General features: G+C 29.0%; 3 protein-coding genes across 8 annotated transcripts; 2 read left to right on the top strand and 1 right to left on the bottom strand.

The window, feature by feature from the left end:
- Window positions 1-10,491: 10,491 nt before the first annotated feature.
- LOC112277605 (uncharacterized) lies at window positions 10,492-12,879 on the top strand. Its single transcript, XM_024510148.3, has 4 exons — window positions 10,492-10,963; window positions 11,523-11,645; window positions 11,798-12,088; window positions 12,239-12,879. Exons 1-4 carry the CDS (start codon window positions 10,700-10,702, stop codon window positions 12,458-12,460), a joined length of 900 nt encoding a protein of 299 aa, XP_024365916.1. The 5' UTR covers window positions 10,492-10,699; the 3' UTR covers window positions 12,461-12,879.
- Window positions 12,880-15,615: 2,736 nt separating this feature from the next.
- On the top strand, window positions 15,616-17,177 carry LOC112277521 (uncharacterized). 2 transcript variants are annotated; one of them, XM_073531410.2, is made up of 4 exons: window positions 15,616-15,918; window positions 16,065-16,212; window positions 16,644-16,720; window positions 16,842-17,177. In XM_073531410.2, the coding sequence occupies exons 2-4, from the start codon at window positions 16,113-16,115 to the stop codon at window positions 16,974-16,976; spliced, it is 312 nt and encodes a 103-aa protein (XP_073387511.1). In that variant the 5' UTR covers window positions 15,616-15,918; window positions 16,065-16,112; the 3' UTR covers window positions 16,977-17,177. The 2 variants fall into 2 exon arrangements, with proteins under 2 accessions (XP_073387511.1, XP_024365735.1); XM_024509967.3 differs by lacking the exon at window positions 15,616-15,918 and having other exon boundaries at window positions 15,930-16,212.
- A 1,734-nt stretch (window positions 17,178-18,911) lies between these two features.
- Window positions 18,912-22,703, bottom strand: LOC112277296 (uncharacterized protein At4g15545). 5 transcript variants are annotated; one of them, XM_024509433.3, is made up of 9 exons: window positions 21,946-22,687; window positions 21,659-21,727; window positions 21,343-21,408; window positions 21,120-21,249; window positions 20,762-20,836; window positions 20,497-20,595; window positions 20,232-20,277; window positions 19,833-19,911; window positions 18,912-19,374 (listed from the first exon to the last, which is right to left on the bottom strand). In XM_024509433.3, exons 1-9 carry the CDS (start codon window positions 22,210-22,212, stop codon window positions 19,270-19,272), a joined length of 936 nt encoding a protein of 311 aa, XP_024365201.1. In that variant the 5' UTR covers window positions 22,213-22,687; the 3' UTR covers window positions 18,912-19,269. The 5 variants fall into 5 exon arrangements, with proteins under 5 accessions (XP_024365201.1, XP_073387370.1, XP_073387371.1 ...); XM_073531269.2 differs by having other exon boundaries at window positions 19,353-19,492; window positions 21,946-22,699; XM_073531270.2 differs by lacking the exon at window positions 21,343-21,408 and having other exon boundaries at window positions 19,353-19,492; window positions 21,946-22,703.
- Between the last annotated feature and the right edge of the window lie 2,015 nt (window positions 22,704-24,718).

Below are 24,718 nucleotides of genomic sequence, written 5' to 3'. Positions count from 1 at the left end.
ACCATTAAGATTGGTCAAAATGTTAATATTATTATAAGTGGCTATAAATTTTGTTATACACATGATGAATGGAATATATATATATATATATATTTAAAAAAAAATATTCCAAAAAAATAATTCCTTCTCTAGATGATGTACTAATAAAAGGATGTGAAGAAAGAAAAAAATATGAATATAAGGGATGTAGAAAGTTTGTGGCTGATCATATTGATAATTATAAAAGATTTGAATAAGCTTAAAAGAAGTTTAATTTATCTTATTAGAGGCAAAATCAATATTTGAAAAAAAAAACGATTTGGTAGAGTACCTATGTAGATCATGTGGACTTAAGTCAAGTATGAAAAATATTGATATTATTAAAAAGATAAAAAAAAATATAAAAATATTATAGAAGTTAAAAGGTTTTTAAGAGAATGTATTTTCTATCATATATAAATACATCATTTTGCATATGTAGCAGATTTATTGTACAAGTTGTTAAGAAAAAATTAAAAAAAATCAATAAAAATAAGAATAAAGAAAAGCTATGAAAAAATTGAAAGAAATTCTTTCCTCACCTCCAACTTTGAAGAAAATAAATTATGAATGTAAAAGGTCAGTGGCATTAATAGTTAATGCAAGTCTAATTGAAATAAGTTAGATAGTTGGACAAGATGATGAACAAGGAAATCAATATGTAATAAGGTTTAGATCAAAGGTTTTTTAAATAGAGAGTATATGCAAAAATCAAAAAAAAAATTATAGAGTGTAATAATAGCTATGAAAAATAAAAATAAAAAATATTTGATTAGTATATTGATAGTTATAGAAACAAACTTTCTATCTTTATTGAGCATGATAACAAGTTTTTTAACTCTTTATATTATTATATTGAAGTAGATAGCATACATTAAATCTATAAATTCATAATTTAATTACATTATAGAAAAAGATAATTTAATTGCACATATGTTATCAAAAGCAAGGTATTACAATAAAGAAGATATGATTGATTTGGAAGATAGTGTGCGTACAAAATTTTATACTAATACATAATGAAAAGAAGAAGATATGTATTTGAATACACCAATCAAAAAAATTAAAAATTTATATGAAGATAAATGAAAAGATGTTGAAAAGTATTTAAGCACATTAAAGCAATAAGAAGATTGGATAGATCAAGAATTTAAGAAAATCCATAAACAAACCTATGGATATTTTTTATGCAATAAATATTTATGAAAGTATTTAAAGAAGAAAAAAAAGTATAACAATAGAAGATATATAGTTTAAAAGCTCAACAAAAGATTATCAAGAAATTTCATAAAATTTTATAAGTAGGATATAGAAGAATTTATGATTTGATTAGATTTTGTTTAAGATTTAGGATTTCATTAGGATTTGGTCTAAAATTTGATTAGAATTTCATTAAGTTTTTATCATGATTTAATAAGGATTTTATTAGGATTTTATCTAAGATTTTATTAGATTTAAAATTTGATTAGGATTTTTTTAGGATTTTATCAGAATTTAGAATTTAATTAAGGTTTGTTCTAAGATTTTATTAGGATTTTATTAGGATTTGATTTAAAATTTGATTAAAATTGGTTTAGAATTTTATTAGGATTTTTTGAGGATTATATTTAGATTTGGTTAGGATTCAATTAGGATTTTTTTTTGAAATTTCTTTTAGATTTATTTATTATATATCCATTTTTATAAATTAATTTATGATTTATATATATTTCTTTAACTTTATGATTTCTTTATATTTTCTTATAAGTTCTAGAGACTTCTTTTAGAATTTAATAAAAAATTAATTAAATTTTTTATACTTTAATTAAAATTTGTTTAAGATTTTATTAGAATTGTTAGAATCATCTTATTTTAAGTTCTATTTTACTTTCTAGAATCAAATGCTTAGTGCATTCTCAAGCAAACTTCACAAATTATAATAATATAATTGGTAGATATAATACAAATATCATCAAAGTTTGATATAATATCAACAAATATACATGCATTTGTAGTGTGCTTACCTCTATATTTTTTTTCAAGCAAATAAATAAGATTTTAAAAATCACAAAGAATGTTTATTCTTTAGCAAAGAATGGAAAAAAAATAAACTATAGAAAAATTGTCTACAACACCTTCATACAAGAATTAAGGTACCTTTGAGCACATCCACATTCTTATAGTAGCATAGAAATATTTCTTATAGTATATAATAGTAAATATAAACATTATGTCACAAAATTTTAATACCTACCATCTTAGATATTGATGAAAGACATTCGGGAAAAATCAATGAAGATGCTAGGTTCAAGTATCAACATGATGAGTACAACAAGAAATCCAAGCAAAAAAATCTTGTGTCAACATTTATATCAATATTATTTTAATTGGCTCACAATTCTACAATCTTCAAGAAACAGCCTAAAAAGTGGCAATCTATGACATTCAATTATAATACAAAATCTTAGCACAAATAATATAAAAGTTAATAATACTAAACAATAAATAAAGCGTGAGGTTACAACATTGCAAAGACCATGTGCTATACTATAATCTAAGAATATTTTAAGCTCAATATGGTGTCATAAATGCAAGTTGACTAATTGTACTAAAAAATGGTGTAGTTGTACTATATCTTTTTAACATCTAGAAATATTTGAAACATAGATGATGCATAATGTAAGATAAAAAGACTATTATTAAAGTTGATTTTATGTTGATAATAGTTTTTTATATTTAGAGCCATCTTTATTAGATATTAGTGATTCTTAGAATCTTATTTTGTTTCTTTTGTTTGGTGTTTAGAGCATATATTATGTAAATATATGAAAAAAGATTGGAATCGAGTTTTGGTAGCAAAGAGAGTAGTTAGGACATCTTTATGGATGAATGGAGATAGATGATGAAAATCTCCATTGCTATTGGCCAAAAGGCATGTCCAATGGACTTCTAGGAGGTTACTCAAGGCCTTATTAGCTATTAGGATTATTCTTTTGAGAGCATTTGCTCTTAGAAGGCTAGGATCAAAGAATTTAGGATGTTTTCTATAGTTTTGGTACAAATTTTGTATGATTTGGAGTTTTCATGAGAGAAATATAGGTGCTCAAAGTTAAGGTATTGATTTTGTATCTACTGTTACTCTTTTAAAAGGATTTTGCTACAATTGGGTATTTTATACAAAGTAAAGGAATTTTTGAGAGCCAAGACTTTATATATATGTTAAACATAGAGTTATGGAGCTATTGAAAAATTATAATATAAAGATGGATTTATGTAAGAGGATTATAGATTTTCTTTGACCTTATGGAAAATCAAAGTCACTAGCAATTAGTTAATTATAATTTGATATAAAAAAGGATATTAGGATATTTTTAGATACTTTAGAAAGTTTTATGCATAAAACTTCTTAAATATAAAAAGATTTTATTTATAGAATATCTTTTGATATAATTATATTTATTTAGTTTCTATAATAAGAATACATTATTTATTAAAACTTGTCTAATAAGTTAAAGTTGAATTCTCTACAGCTAGGTACCTAGTATATTCGAAGATAAAAAATCATGCCATATGACAATGTATGATTATACTACTATAAAAGATAAATTATAGGAGTTTCTAAACAACCTTCAAATAGCCAAGCAAAAACATAGAATCTTTGGGATCTTAAAAATATTATCCAAAATTAAATTATAAAATTAAAAGAATTCAATGTTATACTATAAAAAGCATAAGTAGTATTTGACTCTAAATTCAATGAACTACATATGTGATTGAAAGGCATGGCACATAAAATAAGCATTATAAGTGAGAAAAATCCATCAATATCAGCTAAACAAGTATTGGACAAATCTACCTTAATTTCAACCAATTCGACATTAAAGAAAGAATGATCTGTATTTGATCTATTATTAGTTATTTTAATAGCATTATATCTTGAGAAAATTTACAAAAGTACTAGTTTATTTTGTATATTTCAAATAAATGGTCAAGTGTGAAGATTGATTGATTGTTCCAAATAGCGTGTTGAACCATAATTTTGACATATTAGAAGCTTGAGCCCTCTAATCGACATCATTGGTATAATACAACCAATAACTTGTGACTCATGCTATTTAATACAAGCTCAACAATAAAGACGCACAAATTAGTAACTCAAATAGTGAAATTGGAGATGTGTTATAGGTAACAAACTTAATCTCAAAATATTTTGCTGAATATCTACATCTTAGAGAATTATATATTATATATATCAACTTAGTAGATTATTTATTTTGCAAAAAATCAATAATCAAACCAATTTTTGATGTCTATCTATATGTATTAAAGATCCAAAATAAACATGATTATTTGTATTAGAGATTTGTTATAGCAATATGACAACTATATGGTAAATAAAAACCACTTTGTGATGTTTAATCTTATTTTTACAAAACAATACCAAAGATTTTTTTATATTATAAACATCTTAAGAATAAGATATGAAGTACTTTGATAGATAAAATATTACTTATTTAAACTGATCACACTAACATGCAAAGACATTATTTTTCTAATGAGTTTGTAGTCATCCGCAAATGATATCCATCAGAATACTTTGACAATGTAGCATCAAAGGAATAATAAGTAAAGAGATAAGGTACTATTATAAAGATGCAATAAGATAAAAGGATATTTAAGGGCCAGAGAAAGCACAATAAGGTAATAAAGAATTAGCACAATATTTACTAGGTTTTGAGCAGTAGTAATATAAGCTAGGATAGTACTCAATCAAAGATCATGTGATTGTGAATGAATAATAAATAACTCCTTGCTTTTCCAATAATTGTATATATCACATCTGGTCTTGTAAGATCTTATCTTATACTTACTTATAATCTCAAAAGCTTTAGTAACAAGTTTTTTCTTAAAAATCAATTAAACAATCATAAAGACAATACTTTGAAAGAATATCTACATTTTATTTTTCAAAAATATCTCAATAATCTTGATATTTGCTTGAAATGCCACATAAAGTTTTTTATCATCAAAAATAGGTGTGGCATAAATAACAAAAGATGATCCTTCTTTTGCAATATACATAGAAGTTTTTACATCTACTAATAAGGATTTGGTTATTTTAGACTTATGACTTTTTATTTAAATAATAGAAGTCTATGTTATGCTATTAATAAATTAAATATTACAAGAAAAATATTTTATTTTAAGATTATACTTTTTAGCCAGAATAAATCTTAAATAATTAGATTAAAAGAAAATCTAATAACATTAAATATTACTAAGCTATTGTATCCAATAGTTACTACATCTAAAGAAAGTGTTTCATAGATAATATCTCTAAGAAACAACAAACAATTATATATGACTTTTACATGTATAAGCTTAATTTTTTTGACTTAAGATATTTTAAATTTTTTAACAAAGTCTTTGTCTATAAAATAAGTTGAGGCTTTTAAATTTAATAAGTCAAAGGTTTCTTATTCTTTTGGTTCCAAACAAATATCTATTGTAAAACAAGGTGATAGATTTGATGAAAAAATAAGAGCTTTATTAAGTATTGAACAAGATTCTAACTACATGATGCCTATTGTAGTTGAACAAACTTATTTTCCAACATATCATCTTCTTTGGCAATCATATTCTTTATTTTGTAATTACTTCTTTAGATAATATTAAACAATATGCTTAAGTTTTCTATAATATAAGCACAATTCTTCTTCATAACATTGTTTTTTTTCTTGCTTAGTAAGAAGTTTAAAATATAATATCTTAATTTGTATAGGTTTTGGCATTGATGAATAAATTTCTAAAAACTAAGAAATTATTGCCATAACTTAATTTGTACTACTTCAATCAAATTGATGTTCTTAGAATCTTTCAAAAAGTCAATTATTGCATGCAATGGCTTGAGCAAAACATTATTCCAATGAATTTGCTCTCAATATTGTCAACAATAAATCTTTGACACTATCTTTCAATACATATCAAAGTTGATTGATAAGGGCTTTGTCATTCCAATCTATATTGCAAACAAGATTTTATAATTTAATAGCATCTATAGTAATTGAATGTGATCTTTGTTATAAGAATTTGAGTTTGATCTTTTTTATCCTTTTTTATTATTTTTTTCAGATATGATCATAAATACTTCTAAAAATGAATTAAGATCATAAAAGAGTCATGAATCTTTTTCTACCAAAGATGCAAATTTAAAAGTAACACTTCCAAATAGAAGTGTAGCTATGAATCTAACTTAAATAAATCCATTAAAGTATTGAAAAGAATACTACCTTAAATAACACTTCAATTATTATAAAAATCCTCAAAACTTTAATCTTGTTCCATCAAACTTCTTTGGCATGCTTATTGTTGCCTTTCTTATACTTATTATAGCAAAACCTCTTGGGTTCAATTGTGAGCTTGATCTACTTGCTTATCTCAATTGTAGAATTTATTGATATAGACTTTGAATTTTATTATTGACTTCTTTTATTGTCTTAAAAATAGTATATCTATAGTTGACATTAGTAATATGTGAGATTTCTACTTTGAAAGAGTTGACAAGCTTATAAAGATTTATAATAGTTACAAACCTATTCTTAATTTTACTAAGTATAGCATTTATAATTTTTTCTTTTATTTTTATAATGTATGACTTTAAAAAATATAAATGTCAAATTAGAGGAGGATATTTTATAACCTCTAATATCAAATGAAATTTTTTTATAAAGAAAGATAATCCATTTTCTTTAAAAAAAGAATCAACATTAGATAATAAAAAAATATTAATTTAAAGGTGGATAGTCCATAATCTTTAAAGCACACTAAAAGAAGTAAAGTAATATTTTGACTTCTAAAATAAAATAAGAATCATAATTTAGCACTCTTGTCAAATTATCAAGGATATGAATGACAACAAATAAAACCTCAATATTTTCTTGTGTTATTCCAAAAATATAGATATTCACTCAAAATTAGTATAATTTTGAAATTGGAATGGCTATTGTCAAAGACCAAAAGACTAGAGACTCTTGAAATAAGATTAAGGATTAGAAAATCATTGACAAGAGTAAAGAAGGCTTTACTCTTGTGTCCATATAAACTATCTAACTATGAGCTATGTGGCGACATTTTATAAGACCTTCAACACATGTCTAACTTGCAAGACAAGTTTCTTATATGTGCATCACATGGTTAGTTCATACCACAAGCTACTAATACATGCAACATGTGGTGGCTAATTTATTAGCAAATTTTTTAACCTACCAATCAATAATAAATATGTATAAAATCAAATTCACATCTATGAAGCTTTTAGAGCCTTTACCACAAGATATTATAAATCTACCTACATTTATCTTTTATCTAATGCTTCTTATTTAGATAATTGCAATATTGTTCAATTTTTAATTAAATCAAGTAATTTTGGCTTCTCTTATGTTTTATTAGCTAGACTTTAATCCAATTTAAAAAATTGTTTTTTGGTGGATTAGATATTTTTTTATCTACCTAAGGCTTATTTGGCCACAATTTATATATTATCTAGATTCTATTGGTCTACATCTAATTAATTAATTTGGTTAAAATTTGATTTTTTGAATACATAACAATATTGCTGTAATTTTTTTTAATTATTCAATATATCTATTTATATGTAGCCATTTTATTAGGAATTTCAATTATATTTTTATATTTATCAATATAAATAAAAAGTATTTTTTTTCCAATTAAAACAAATATAGTGCAAAGTCTATCTAATTATTTCTTTCAGTGTTATCATCAAGGTGCTATTTTATATGGATTTTAATACAATTGTTTTGTATAAATTCCAACAAAAAATAAAATTTGAAGTTTATGGTAAAAATTGGAGTTTTAATCTTTAAAATTTTGAAATCAGTTAATTTAAAAATAGTATATTAAATAAAATTATTTACTATGTCTTTATTTATATTACTAGTTAGAATATTTTTAAGTTTCAGGTTACAATTTTAAAATTTTATGTCATGTAAATAAAAAAATATCTTTTGCAATACAATAAATAGCATCTAAAATTAAACTATTTTGTTTTTATTTTTATTTTTATTTTCTAATATATTTCTTAAGCTTGTGTAAACTAAATTTATTACTAAATATAACCATATATATAAATTAGATAATACAAAGATTTTATCAGTTTTATTATATTTATTAATTATTAAAATAAAATATTTAATAAAATTAAGATAACTTAGATTAACTAAAATTTGTAGTTTATCAATATAAAAAAATTATTAAAAACACCCATTATTTTTGTTGCATTTAAAACTTCAAATTACTTGAATTTTATAAACTCTTCTTAGAGATCCTTAATTTATATATTGTATAATTCACCAAAAAAAAAAAATCTACTAAAAGTTCTAAAACATCTAATGTTTTACTTTTAAAGCAACCTAAAACCATAAATCTATATAAAAGATGATTTATTATTTTATAATTGAAAAAACGATCTTTTCAAATATCATAGATTGATCTCTTATATATGTTTTTGTCATCTTCTTCTACTTCATAAAGCATTACAATATGAATAGTAAACAATATAATTCTTTTAATTTTTTCTAAATAGTGTATTAAAAGCATACCACATGCAATGTTAGAATAATACTTAAAATAAATGAAAAAATTTTAAAACATTATTTTTGTACTTAGAATATAGCTACTTGATACCAATTTTTATAACTATATTTGTTTAGAAATAAATAAATTTTAGTTATCATAAAGAATAATTTATTAAATTTGATTCCATATTTTAAATTATTTTTAATATAGGATTATTATAAATATATGTTAACCATAATACAAAAAATATTCTCATGAAGAATTTTTTTTAAAATAATATAATTCTTTTATTTTTAAAGATTGTACTTGACATTGTCTCTAAATGTTTCCAAGAAAGTATAAGAATAAATCAAACAAAAACCTCAAAATCCTTGATATATACTTTGTAGATTTAATTTAATGATTTAGTCACAATTAAATAGTGAAAAATATAAAATAACAACCTTTAATTACATAATCAACACCATATGTATATATTTTTTTAAAGATACTTTAATGTTCTTTAAAATAAAATTTTGTAAAATTAAAATTAAAATATTGTTATTGTAATATCTTAGAATACAAAAAATATTCATGAATATTACTTCAATCTACAAGAATCTCTTTTTTAAACTTAGGATAGTATAAAATAATCTTAATATAAAAAAAATCTACATTATTTTCCAATCTGATGTTAAAATCAGCATCTTTTCATTAATTCAATTTTATGCATACTTTTGCTAACAAACATGTGCTACACCCACAGAAAAAATCCATTAAAGTAGAAAATAACCTACATACCTCCCTAACATTCATTTGTTTGCATAACATTTTCATGAATTGAATATCAAACAACCAAATCGTAATGCTTATATTTCAACGACAAACACACAAAACAACCCAAAATTCCTTAAAAAATTACATCTGGTGAAATCTACTGCTCTTGTTTAATCATCAAACAGAACCCAAAACAGGTGAACTTTCAACCTTCACTTCTCTCCGTGTGCAAGTCATATGATTTTGGAAGAACACAACACAGCACATCTAGTTAAACATAAACGTGCGACGAATAATACCCAAAGAATTTGCAGGACTGCACACTTTGTGTTCAAACATTGAAAACAGTAACCCGCAGCAGGCGTGACACTATTCCAGCAACATAAACATTGGGCGACAACAAAAGCAATTCACGGCCAATTCGAAAACAACAAAGCTAACATATCTACACCCTTGAGTTGTTTTTGACTTGGAAAATGCAAAGAGAAAGTGGAAGATTCTTGAGCAAGATACATTATAAATACTTATATAATTTGGAAGTATTATGTTAAACCAAGGCATGGAGTTGTACTATTTAGCAATATTTGTATGGACCCATGGATTTTTGGATGTTAAGATGAATGAACACAAGCAAGTAAATCTTATTTTTGCAAATAATTTATTAAAAATAAAATATAAAAATCTCATGAGACCTCCAAATTATATAAGTATTTATAATGTATCTTGCTAAAGATCATATATTATAAATACTTATTATAAATACTTATATTTATAATGAATCATACTTCCAAATTTTTATATGAGTATTTATAAAGATCATACATTATAAATAATTATTATAAATACTTATATAAAATCTCATGAGTCCTCTATATATATATATATATATATATATACATATAATTATTTTCCAAGAATTTGATGTTGATATTTAACAGAGAGGAGATGGATGACCACGAAGTCGTCGCGTTATTTTCATCAACGATAGTCATCCATTCGCAGAGGCACTCCGTTCGTCACGAGGATGGATAGAATATCCTCAGATGAATCCCGGACGATTCATCCTTCATCCAAACTTACACGAGGAAATTGCAGACGATGAAGCAAAAGGGAAGCCATCCGGGCAACAAACACTCTGCGTCTTACAAGTCATGCTCCACTGCTCTTCTTCGAAGCTTGTTGTCCGAGATTTGAAAGCTCTCGTTAATTGGTTGTGGCCATAGCCAAGCGGGATCGACGCAGAGGATGATGCAGCGGAGCTGCGACGGTTCCTGAGAGTGGGCGAATTCGGAGGAGCGTTTTTTTGTCAATTTTGGCTTGGAGCAGTGTTGAAGCGAGAGAGTCAGAAGCCATGGATTTCAAGTCAATGGATGTGCGAACCCTAACGCTGCTGGGAGCAGGGATGTGCACGATAGCGTCGATGCATTTCACGTCGCAGCTGGTTGGACAGCATCTTTTTTACTGGAACAATCGGGCTCAGCAGAAGCTCATCATTATCATTATCTTGATGGCGCCTATCTATGCCGTGACGTCTTTCTTCGGCCTGGCGCAAATTCAAGGCAGCGAGATTTTTTTCACTTTTCTGGAGTCGATCAAAGAGTGTTATGAAGCTCTTGTCCGTGGTTTTATTCCTCTCTAATGCTGTCTGCGTGTTTTTCTTTTTTTTTTTCGACTTTTTTCGACTTTTTCGACTTTTTTGTTAATTTTTTTGAACTGCATTCGTGATATTCCATGGCATACGGACGAGATGGATTTGCATCAACTAGTCTAGAATTCTGTCATTTTTTCGATCATAAGAGTTACATAAGCAGCTTAATAACAGTCTGAATCTTGAGTTAGATGAGGTTAGATAGGACACAACTCTGGTGTGTGCCATGTGTTCCTTGCGCGCATTCATGAAATTAGATTGAAATGACAAGCCTGTTGTTATCATCAATATCTTATTTTTTGCTCTTGCGTTTCTCTGCTGCTCTTGTCTACTTGATTTCACTCTGTTGAAGATGATGTTCTCCATTTTTCAAGTGTATGTTGAGAGTCCAGAGAATATCGTCCTTTTATGCTTTGATAAAGGCTTCACCAGATGTTTAGGCTAGCTGCAACAGAATGGCACAAGATTCTTATGGAATGTTTTGGTCCTCACAAGCGTTTACTTCTGATGTCAATGATATGTGCAGGTAATTGCGTCATTTTTGAACCTGATGTATGAATATGTGGGTATATCTACATCCAAGCGTGTTGTTCCAGATGAGATCAAAGGACGCGCCATCCACCACAGCTTTCCAATGACATTGTTTGTGGTACTCATCCCCTCTTCTGAAGACATTTTGTGGAGATTTGAGTCATATACTTGTATCTTTGTGTACTAAAATAGGGATTTGTACCCGGACTTCGTTGGAAGCAAAGTGTTGCACTCTATTGATATAACTGTATTTTTTATGGCTTCTTGCAGTCAAAAGAAGAGAAGTGTGATGTGAAATCATTGAAACGGCTTCAAGATTGGACGTGGCAGTTTGTCATTCTGCGGCCACTGTTGTCTGTTCTTGTCATATTCTTGGAGTGGATGGGTTTGTATGAGGGCCTCATCTCATGGACTGTAACACTCGTCCTGAATGTCTCAGTATCTCTGGCGATGTACTCGCTTGTTGTATTTTATCATTTGTTTCATGCCGAGCTAGCCCCCCACAATCCCCTTGCCAAAATTCTGTGCATCAAAGGTGTCGTTTTCTTCTCTTTCTGGCAGGTAAAGTTTCTGGATCCATTTACCAACTACAGAGATATTGTGTCATTTGGACTAGCGTGCACTAGTTTGAGTTATTGTTATTATGTCTGCATCTATTCTGTTATGGACAAGTGCTTAATATTTAACACCCGTCTACTTTTCATTTTCCAGGGAGTGGCATTGCAGTTGCTAGCAGCAGCAGGTATAATTCGGGCCGAGCACATTTGGCTGGAAATCAACCAAATAGAGGAAGCCTATCAAAATATTTTTGTATGCGTGGAGATGGTGGGATTCGCGATTTTGCAGCAGTACGCATTTAGTGTCCAAGAGTACTCAGGAAATTATGACAAAATACTACAGGATGCTCAGAGGAGGAGAGAGAAGAAAGATTGATCAGGGTAAAACAAGCACTGTGTAAGATCGATGAGCCCACTAACGCTCATTTATGGTACCTTGGTATCGCAAGGAAAGCAATAGTGTACATGGTGTGTACTTTGAGTGTGTGACTGCTGTTCGCTTATCAGCATGCAGTTTGGGTTGAGAACATTGCCGAGATATGTATATTAGAAGGCTTTTTGGGTGCGTCGTTGACAAATATCTGGTGACCATACCATTGAGATTGATGCATATGTCACGGAACAAGATTTTCCGGTTTCTTTCTTTTGTGGATTAGAAACGTAAATGAAAGAGTAGTTTCTTGACCTCTTGCTTCACACGAATAAGCTCTGTTATGTTTCCGTACAGATAGCACTATTATATCAACTCTATTGTTATTATTAAAAATTCCTTATTAGTATTATCAACTTCAACTAGAGATGGCTATTGTTTCTTGTTTTTTCTCTCACTCTATATATATATATATATATATATATATAAATCTGGTTTAATGAAAGAAACATAGTAAAACAAGACAAATCTTTATTTGTTCAAGAAATTGTAAACATATTATAATTGAGAATATTTATTCTAGGATTGAAAATGGATAGTTACCAACATATTTGACAACAATTTATCGTACATATTAATTAGGTTATGAATGCCTTTTTTGATAGGAGCACCTTTTTGAAATTATTATTGAAACCATGATTAGCAAATATTTTTTTATTTTAAACTTGATAATTAATCTTACTTGTTTTGTTAGGAAAATAAAAGAGATCTTTTTTTGTTATGAAATATTATTTATAACTAAAATGTATTCAATAAAAAAATTAATACATTATTATTTATAAAACATATTATTTTATAAAATTGAAGCTTTGGGTTATAAGGTTGATTATAATCCAAAGTTGACTTTAACAAGGTTCATTATAATAAGAGCTGATTATATCTTACAAAATATCCATTTTCTATTTTTATATTTATTCTTTTAAATTATATTTTTTTTAAAAAAACATAAGTATTTTTTTCTATATTCAATAATATTTTTGAATAAAAATTTTACATGTAATTAGTTGAAGATATTTTTAAAATTTTTAAATTATAAAAAAATGGCATTATATTTATAATTATTATATATTTTTTAAATAATTTTTTATATTTATTTTATTTTTTGATGCACAATATACAATGTGTGTCAATCTATTTCAATATATTGTTCGAGAACTTTAAGTAATAAAGTTAAAAACTATGTTGGTTTGAGATCAATTTGTCAAATTTCTAATAATTTATTGTAATCAACAAGTTGCTAAGTTGATTGTAATAAATACAAATTGATTGCAATCAATTTGTACACATTTACAATAGCCTAGTTTATTTCTATATATATAAAAAAATAGTATATTTTTTATAAGTATTTGAATATTATATGAAAATTATTTGATTATTAAGTAATTACACTATAAGTATTAAATAAGTATTATGTAAGTGCAATAATTCCCTCTAGAAAAACATCCAACATATTATTACAAATTTATTGCAATCAAGAAGTTGCTAAGTTGCTTTTGATGCTCTAAGAATATTAACTTGGCATGGTGACTAGATGTTGGATGTCACTACCAAATCTAAGATAATAAGGCATTTTCATTTGCACCTACAACTTCAATTTCTTGCATACATAATAAAAAAGATGCATTTTGCATTGATACCTGCATCTTTATTTTTTTAATTTTGACTTTATCTACTGTTAATTCTACCAATATATCTAAATTAGTGATATTATTAAAAACAAACCTTTAATATTGTTTGGATATAAAAATACTAAGATTATAAATTTTATTTGATGATCTAAATATTTATTACAATTAAATATTTTTTATAAGTTAAAAGAGTTTTGTAAAGCAAAGAGTCATTAAATTGGAGTCTTAGTAAGTTATAGATATAATTATTATAGATGGTTTTGTATATTTCTTTTTAAAAATAATAGTTTATATTTAATTATTAAAATTAAAGTTTAAGATTTTACAATTAGGATTACATGTGTGTTGATTTTTTGACTTGTTTATTTATTGATTTTGACTTGAAAAACCATCTTCTATTTCATTTTTGCCATCAGCAATTCTAATAGTTTAAATAACTTGCTCTATAAGTTCTTAGTTTGTAAGATATACCAACTTTGATTTGGTCTTTAAGGTTTTAACTTTTGATATAAACATTTTTGAAAGTTTAGAAAACACTATTGGATCTATTTGGAGCTTGTTCATTCCAAATGTGTCATTGAATTGTTCTAAAAGTGTATAGATTTGAAAATATGAAGGATTTGACTATTTTGAATTTTGATTTGACTTTGCAAATGGCTTAGATTTTGTAAGTTTTTGTTTGACCTATCCTTGTATTTTAAGCTTCTAAAAATCAAGTGGTGGAATTTAAAAATTTTGGATTTTGGATTTTAGATTTTAGAATTATATGGTTGTGTCTAATTTTTTATTTTCTTATTTTTTGATTTTGAATTGAATTAACTCTTCTCCCTCGTTCCATCTATTTTTATTGTCTAAAATTTTAATGGTATAAATAACATGTACTACAAATTTTTAGTTTGCAAGATATGGTAACTTTGACTTTTGATTTAGAGCTTTGATTTTTTTTATAGAATGATTTTTAAAAGTTTTGAGAAGACATTTGGATCTATTTGTTGATTGTTCATTCAAAAAATGTCACTAAATTGTTCTAGAAATAATCAAATTTGTAAATATTAAAAGTTTGACCATTTTAAAATTTGAGTTGACTTTGTAAATTGGTAGGATTTTGAAAGTTTTGGTTTGACCTACCTTCATATTTTTGAAACCTACAAATTCAATGGTGGACTTAAAATATTCTACAAAATTCAACTCTTAATTAGGTCTTCAGCTAGTGATTTGAAGAATATCACTTCTCATGGTAAATTTATCCCAATTCATCCCTCCAACTTTGCATTTTGGTATTTTGAATTTATAAAAGAAAAAAGTAAAAAAAAAAAAAAAAAAAAAAAAGGGGTCAATTTGGGTTGTCATCAAGTAATAAGCTAATCCAGTCTTTTTTTCTGTGAAGGCTGTGGGGCAGTGAATCAACGAAGTGGGTTTGGGTTTCAAATGAGGTGGTGGTTTTGCTCACAAAAGTGCCAACACTACCCACAAGTAGCTAATAATTTCCCCATCTGACATTGCCATGTCCCTTCCATCCCCAAGATTATCTTCACTGGTTCTCGTCTCAATTACACTGCAGCCGCATTGTTTGTCCTTTGTTTTTATGTTTTGTTATATTTGTGTGCTTTCCCTTGTTTAGAAACCCATGATGCATTGTTCCCAGAAAGCTGCTCAAATTGAGGTCTGCGTTAAGGCATCAAGCTGGATGTAGTTGTCAGAGTTCGGGGAGGGGGGTTGATGGAGACGCACATTTGCTTTTCATGTGGTGATTCGTAGCTGCTATTGGTGCATCAGGTGATAATGTGTGGGACTATGAACATTGATGAGGACGTCGCTTACATAAGAAAAGTGTGCCATGTGCTCCCTTCAGTTGCAGAATTGGACCAGCTTTAGCACTCTCTTTGCTTACACTCTGAGTTCGGCAAACATTGACTGTGCAGAATGTGGATGTTGCTGTTGTTGAAGGAGGTCCATTTCCAGCAGCTGAAATGGTGTGGGGACAGACCCAACTGCTGTTGTGCTTGTTAGTTGCGGTTTTCCTGGCGATGCCGCACTGTGATGCCGCTGCTCCAAGTCTTCGTTCAACAGGTGAGCTCTTCAGGATCCTGCTGCGGACTTGTTATTCATCTTGTCTCTAGGGAGAAAACAACTTCGGTTCGCATTCACCGGTTTCCATAACCTGGTTGCTTTTGAAGTTCGTTTAATACTGATCGGACGAGATCTTACTTTCACTGGGATGCTCATGTGACCGGATTGCAGCTACTGTACTGATTGATTCTCTAGTTTCTAGCACTTTCTGGCGAGTTGTTTCGGTTTCATGCTGTGGCCCCATGCGAGCCATGTGTGGAATGGCTCTTCTTGTTAGTAATGATACCTGCAGAGCTATTTGATTTTTGAACAAAAGTGTATGAAGGACTCGTGAAGTCCAGATAAGATCCGCTCAAGGCTCACTGAATACAATGTATTGCGCTTGAGTCTGTAATGCATAGCGATTATGTGTTACATCTGTGTTGGGCCAGGCACTAGGTATTTGCTAGCTACGACAAGTGCCAATGGAGCTATGTTAGAGGAGTCGAAGATCGGCGATGACAAAGTGGTATGATAAAAATAAAAATAAAAATAAAAATCCCAATGCTCTAAACCCACTTGCACTGTTACTGAGTATAAAGTGTCATAACAAAAATCACGCATCTCAGTTGTGTAGCTTGGATTGGCAGGTGCCGACTTCTCCGTTGGAAAACAAAAACGAGTCCAATGTGTGGACCCACTTTCAGGAGCAAGAGGTTTCGGTGGACTACACACCCTCCGGAGCGAATCCGGACCCTGGAATGCCCCCCCCAATTGGTGCTTAAAATTCCAGTCACTGCATTAGAACATGCAACTTATACACTCCTCCAAGTTTGGCAGAGTTGACATTGAGCTGATAACTTCATGCAGTGGGTGTAGCTTCATGTACACCGGCTCCAGGTACACCTTTTGACAGTGAAGAAGCAACAAGTCACAGTTTCGGACAATCACATAGAGAATAAAATGAATTATGGTGGGTTTCTTCATGCAATATTCTTTTGATTGATGATGAAGTGTCACACACCTGCCTATTTTCTCTTCATCAGACCTAGAAGTCTGTTTCCTTGGGTATTGAAGTGCAGTATTTACTATTCCCCCGAACGTTGCCAGAGGAGCAATCAATTTGGAAGGCTTGTTGTCATGTGGAAATCCTTCATGAAAAATCAATGTATGATATAACTGCTCTAGTATGTTGTATGATACGGTGGTTCTTTTCAAACTCAACAAAGGATTTTTTTATTAAAAATCTTGTCAGTGCAATTAAAATACATGGTGTGTGTTAGAAAAATCTCTTAACAAAATTCTGTAAAACAAGTTTGTTGAAAGTTCCCATGAAATATAAAGATTTGATTTGACTATATTAACTTATTAAATTATTAAACATATTAAATTGATAATTTAATAATTTAAATTATTGAATATATATTAACTTATTAAATTATTAAATATATATTAACTTATTAAATTATTAAATATATATTAACTTATTAAACATAATTTTTATTGTTTTGGATTGATGTTGTAATAGAATAGAAGTAATAGATAAATAAAAGTAATTATTTGATTGATAATTCTTATTTGATGGTGTTAGATGGAAATATAACAGATTGGTGAATGATTTGTTGTTGATTTTTCTTGAAAGTCCAAAATAAGTAGATAATACAATGCAATTGTATATTGGACAAGAGTTTGAAGGATAAAGGACTACTAAAAAAGACACCTCATGAAACCAACACATTGTAATTATCAACATATTAGTTTATGATAATTTTTATTTTGTTAGAAAAATATTTCTTTGTTTATTTATTATTTATGTATGTATGTATGTACACCATGAAAATGAATATAATTAAAAAAAGTTAAAGTTAAAAATTAATCAAATTTTATTAGTGGATATTTGATTATTATGCTTAAATATTATTTAAAAACAGTAAGCATTTTTTAAATATTTAAAATATTGAAAAAAAAATCATGATTGTAGAATATTTCAATTACTTTTTAAAAACTTCTACATACATAATTAATTTTTTTTAATACATTTTGCTTTACATTTTGTTTTTACTTCTGTTATTCCTACGTGTCTACTTATTTATTGACGATAATGCCAAATTTTATGTTTTTTTAAATTCTATAATTTGTTTGTGTTTTTTTTTATCTGTCTCCAAATCTTCATTACTTATTTGATGGTTTTAGTTAGCTTCTCTTTTCTTGTTTTTTTTTCATTGGAAAATATCTTTATTTTTTAAAAAATCTTACCTTTAATTCTATGGCAATTGTTTTGTACCTTTGGCTTTCTTTGTGTGGTCAAGAGTAATCATAATTGTCTATTTCATTGTTTTATTTCTTTGGATCTATTTTTGCGACATTTTCTTAAGACTTTTTTAGTAACTTTTTCTAATATTTGATTATCAGTTCAACATTTTAACTATTCATAGTAAAGTATTATTTCATTTTTGATAAAAATCCATTAACTGGTTTGCTTATCTCTAAAAATAAAAACTACTAATTGCTTTCTTTCCACATATAATCTTTAATATCCTACATTAGATATGATTTTAAAAATATTCTCTACATACACACATATTTACTTCTTTTTCTATTACAATCCAACTCAATATGATTCAGATGTACAATATTGTTGAGTAAATAAAATAAAACAGAAATAAGTGAAAAAGAAAAGAAAAGAAATGAAAAAGTAATTCTAAATAGATTTCAATATGTGTATGTAAATATAATCAAGCATTTTATTTTATTTTTTCCTCTGCTTTTTTCCATTTAGTACTTCCTATTGACTTCTTCTGCACACTCAGCATTTGCAGGATTCCATCCTAGTTGGATTTTTGCACAAATCATCCGCTAAGTGGTGTTCCTACTAAAAGGGATTGGTATAGTAGTTGAATCCATGGATAAACAAAGCAGTGTGCAATAGAGCCATGATTATCATAATCTGACATACGTCGAACTTCAAGTTCAAGGGATTACCGTCAAGAATCATCGACATTATACGTAGAACATGATTTGGTTGAGAACTAGAACTCAAGAGCACCCAAAAGAGTTGAGCATGATGAGATCAGCTACTTATCTGATTCCTGACATGATGACCCAGTCTCCGGAGTTGGGTGGTGAATGCGTTTTGCAACTGAAGGTGTTTGGGTGGAATACGCCCGAAGATAGCTCTAGAGCCTGATCAACCATCACTTATCGAGTGTAAACTCGGCAGTTCGCAGGTGGGCAGTTCCAGTTTGGAGGATTCAGGCCATACAGTTGACACTGAGGAACTACATTGTATGCATATGCTGCTCTGCTTGAAGCACATACGAGAAACTTCACAAGTGTGGTGTAGGTTATGACTTTAATCGACAATCACTGCATCTCGTCGATGCATTAACTCAGAAGTAACTGATGCTTTCAATGCAGTTTTTTATGCCCACCCTTGCTTTTGGCAGTACTTTTTATATGGGTAAGTATTGAATGAACAGACTCTGTGAAAACAGACACACAGATGATTACAAACTCTTAAGAAGCCTCTCAATATCCTAAACAATGATAGTGAACCGACTCAGAAATGATCAAAACATACTTGTGACACAGTTGGTACCCACAAACTGAAGTTTAACCATGTTGGACATTGCTTGACTCACCTCCTCAGCCCTTCGAAGCGCGTTCACCTCCCTGATGTTGTTTAAGAAGTCACTAAATTGTTCACAAGTCCAACGCGCCCTGGATTGTATTTGGCTGAGGATTAGACGAATTCACTTACAAGCCTAAAAATTTGCTAGTCTTGCATACATGACTGACTTTCAGACGGGTTATTGCTAATCAATTCAACGCCCCGAAACTGACTGACAATACATTAAAAAAAAACAAAAACAAAAACAAACTGATATTCCACTGCTGCATAAATTCTTAGAGGGAATGCAATTAGGTCTCAATAAAAAATCATCTTTTGCAGAAAGTTGTAGAGTTGTCAAAAAACTAAAAACTAAAATTGACAAAAAGATGTAATACAAAGTTCTATACTGGTCATGGTGGCTCCCCACCTGGCACGCCGGAAGACTTCTTTACCGTCAATCCGTCGTGATTTTGCTGTAAGGAAATACCAAATACAAAGGATCAGGGGGGTTATGTTCGCAAAGAAAGTATGCTCATCATAGAAGAGGGTTTTGATTGCAATTGATTCTCTATACTAAATCATGTAAATGTTCATCTCAAATGCGAACAAAATGGGCCCTTCAATAAGTGTCTCCTTGACCCTAATCAGGAAAACAATATCTCACAGAACATGTGAACTTCCATATATGTTACCTGGTCCTGTGTCTGATGGTAGGCGAGGGGTCAGAGGACACTCCCACTGACTCTTTTCAGAGATTGCGCCCGCAGACTTATAATTATCAGTCCACTTATCTATCAAAAAAATTAAATGCATCATGTTTTATTATATTCTTCACTGACACGAATGTACGAGTTGACTGCAACAGTAACGGATTATGGTTCAAAGAAGCAGCAACTACAAGTGGACTGTGCACAATATGAGGATTGGGTATGAACATACCGTCTTCCATAGCCTTACCAGATTCTTCACCTTTTGCAGAATCCCGAGGGGAATCCTGGGAGGTAAGCATCATGCATGAATATTGCCCTTGCTCTGATCGCAGTGATCACCAAGACGGTCAGTATCCAAATCAATTTTTTTTTTTAAAGTTGAATTGACTAGGTACTGATACGCATGACGATACAGAAATCACTGGCTTATAGATAAGGTTGGTGTATTTCTACTACACGGATATAATACGATGGGATCAAAATAGAAGCCGACTTTTCAATTGCCATTTGTGCGTCTATGAGTAAAACCGCTGAGAGGGTAGAACATGCTTTACAACAAATGACCTAGATTGTGACCCATGATTCGCGAAGAGAAGAAGGCTTACGCTTTCTTTTCGTCGGTGTAGGAGGTTCTGTGCTTTTCGACATGATTAATGGCAGTTGGAGAAGGGATTTTTCTGATGAACAGTATGTGGACGCTGATGCTTCTGGCGCGTATGCATATGTAGCGTCACCCTGTAATCAGAAACTACGTTAATGACAACAGAAACCTCTCTGTGTTAATTCAGAGCATGCAATTAGTTTAAGGCTTGTTAATTTGGCAATTACTGGATTGTCATCAAAATCTGAATTCGGCCCCAAAGATCGGACTACAGCCTTCTTGAAATCATCCAACTGCGAGACACACTTTTCAGAGTAAATAACCAACTTCATTGAAACCCGACCAATATCTCTATTATAAAATGCTGCGCTTTAGCTAATTGTCTTTCAACGGCTGATATCGACGGACTGCACACGGCATGACGATCACGGGATCAGGTTTGAAGAGTTTAAACGACGTATTGCAGCCTGTGTTTCATAATCCCTGCAAGTAATGAATAGCATACATGAGTTTGGTTTATTTATCTGATGGCACTGGGTTTACCACCGAAACTTGGCACATCAATGTTTTCATTTGATCTGCAAGCGCATCCTTAACCTCCGCTAATTTAGCCTGAATGCAACATAATATGTTGTAGCCGATGCTCTCGGAAGAGTCCTCAGTTCAAAAATCTCTCACTCCAGATTGATTTGTAACCCATTACATGTTCCAATGTAAAAACTCGATCATGAACTGTACACTCACTTATCAGTTCACAAATTTGGCAAGCCCTGAACTGTCACAAACGGAGCATCCAAAACCGAATAATCCTACCATGCCAGAGTGGGCACCTGATCCTGCAAAGCAACGGCCAGCTTGGCAGTTATCCCACCCAACATGCTCTCCACCGCAGAAACTCGTGCCTGAAGGTCCTCAACGATAGCCGCTTTCTCCACGAGCTTCAGCGTCAAACAATCCAGCTCCCCCTCCAGATTCGCAACACGGCCAGAAACAGCAAAGCGAGTGATCTGTTGCGCGATCTCAAGTTGTTGATCAGGATGCTCAGGCAAATTCATGAGAATCCCATCCGCCAGCTGCATCTCCCCGGCCTTGCTCATCTCGGCCCTTGCAACTCTCCTTCACAACTGAAAAATCAGCAACAACAACAACAACAACAACGTCCAGTGCTAGAGTCCCAAGATGAAGCTGCAGCAGCATGGATCACCTCCGAAACGAGAACAACCCAGCAAGTAAGCAAGGACCCACATGGCCATGAAGGGTGAGGAGGATCCACAAGCACCGTCATCGCACCCTTTCAATTCCTGTTTGTTGCATACAGTGAAGTGAAGTGTGAAGTGAAGTGCAGTGAAGTGGGAATTGAATCCCTTCTTCTTCCTTTGCTTTGCTTAACTTTGCTATTGCAGCTTCCCTCTGCCCCTCCTCCTCCGCAGACTCTCACTGTCCCTCAGATTGATGTCCATTCTGGTCACCCATTCTGGACACTGTGTGTGATATCTCTCCATTCTTATAAACACCTACGTACTATACTTGTATTGGGGCTTTTGCTTAGGAGAGAATATTTTCATGCAAACTATTGGTGTGTAATAATTTTGAAACAATGTATTCCATTGCAAGACAATGTTATCGAGAATTACTCAATACTTGTGTCATTCTTATCACATAATTATATTTATAATCATAACACCGTTCTATCAATGCAGATGTATAAATGTATCTCACGTTTTGGATGTTTTTGGTTTTTATTGAAAGAATGTTTTCTGGTGCATTGAAGAAAAAGTAGGGGTATTGTTGCAATGTATTTCTTTTGGTCTTGTTGAGAAGTATATGTGAGAAAAAAAAATACAAATACAAATACAAAAGGGTGAAATTTTTCATATAAAAGGAGAGTGTTTTGTATCATTAATGACATATTTAATGTTTCTTTAGAAGAAAAAGTAGCTTCAATGACATTTCCAACACAATTTTTTAACTAATCATTTATTTTAGTGAAATTTTATTTTATTTTTAGTTATATGGAATAATATATATATATATATATATATATATAAATTATGTCTCAATTGATGTTTTAAAGTGCCTTGTGTTGTTGCTTCTTTCAGCAAAACGAGATGTTATGCAAGACTCTACCTATTGACAATGTCAAACCATAGAGCTATAGAATAAGTCTTTTAGTCATGCCAAATGATATTACCATCTCCATTTTGTGAATTTTTTCTTTAGCAAAACTGTATTTAGATTTTGACTTTTTTCTTTTTTTACAAATATGATAAGAATTTGTATAATTGCATGATAAATGAATGAATAAATAGATGTATTATTGTTTGGATAGATGCACACAAAAAAACACTGCTCTTTTTTATTTACAAAGTATTTGTATGCTATATATTTTAATTCTGCATTATTACTTTGTTTATTCTAATATTTATACTATATTTATGTCAAAATAATCATACATCTTAGAATTTTAATAACTTAAAATAAAAAAATGTGAAAATTTGATAATTAAAATTATTTTAATTTCATTATTAAAAAAAATAATACCATAAACTAGCATTAGTTGCTTTTATTGTGGTTTAGAAGCATATATTAAAGCTACTTATTAATATATGACAATATAAAGTATAAGATTTAATCAAAATAAATATATATAATTAAATATTATAAAAAGAAATTTTATTGATATCACACAAATTTAAATTTAATAATAGGAAAAAAAATAAACAAATAAATAAACAAAAATAAATATATATATATATTATGAAAACGAATTAAAATAAAATAAAATAAGATCACACAAATATCATGGTTTTAATAAGCATAATTCTATAAGAATTTATACGATTTTTTTTTTAATTCAATAAAAAAATAAAAATTTAAGTACAACTTTATTACTAAAATTATTGTAAGATTCTAAATTTAAATAAATTAATATTATATTTTGATAATATAATATATATTTGTATGTATATGTATATATATAATGCAATCTAGTTAATAACTATACATTGTGAAATATCAATTTTATAAATGCATTGTTAGATGAAACAAATCCAAAATTCACAAAAAAGAATTTCATTTAAAAATGTTTTTTTATAATTTCATAAACTAAATAATTATGCTTCACAATAGATCCCAACTTTATGCTCATAATTACAAATTCTAAACTACTTAAATTATGAGAGGAATTTAAATTATATAATAATGAATCATCAAATATAAGTTGAAAGAAATTTTGACAATATATTTATTTTATCTAACTTATTCAATTAGCAAACCAAATGAAACATATTTTTCATATAATAATAATTAGAAATTAGATAAATAAAAAATAAAAATAAAATAGTAATAAATTTATTTTATTTTATTTCATTAAAAGATAGAAAATAAATTTGAAGAATTTTTTTGAAATAAATTTAGAGAAAATGAACAATAATTGGATTTGATTTTGTAAATTTGTATATTATTATCCTCTCAGTAAAAGTGAACTAAAAAAAATTATTTTAATATACAAATGATCATGTTTAATTTAAATGTAGTCAAGATTTTTTTAGCATGATAAGTAAAATAAAACAATATGTATTATGTAATACATTTATATATCTA

Source organism: Physcomitrium patens, chromosome 25 (assembly GCF_059467195.1).
Source record: "Physcomitrium patens ecotype Gransden chromosome 25, ASM5946719v1, whole genome shotgun sequence".
NCBI lineage: Eukaryota > Viridiplantae > Streptophyta > Bryopsida > Funariales > Funariaceae > Physcomitrium > Physcomitrium patens.
Note: the sequence above shows the minus strand (reverse complement) of the source record. Positions and strands in the feature narration are given on the sequence as shown.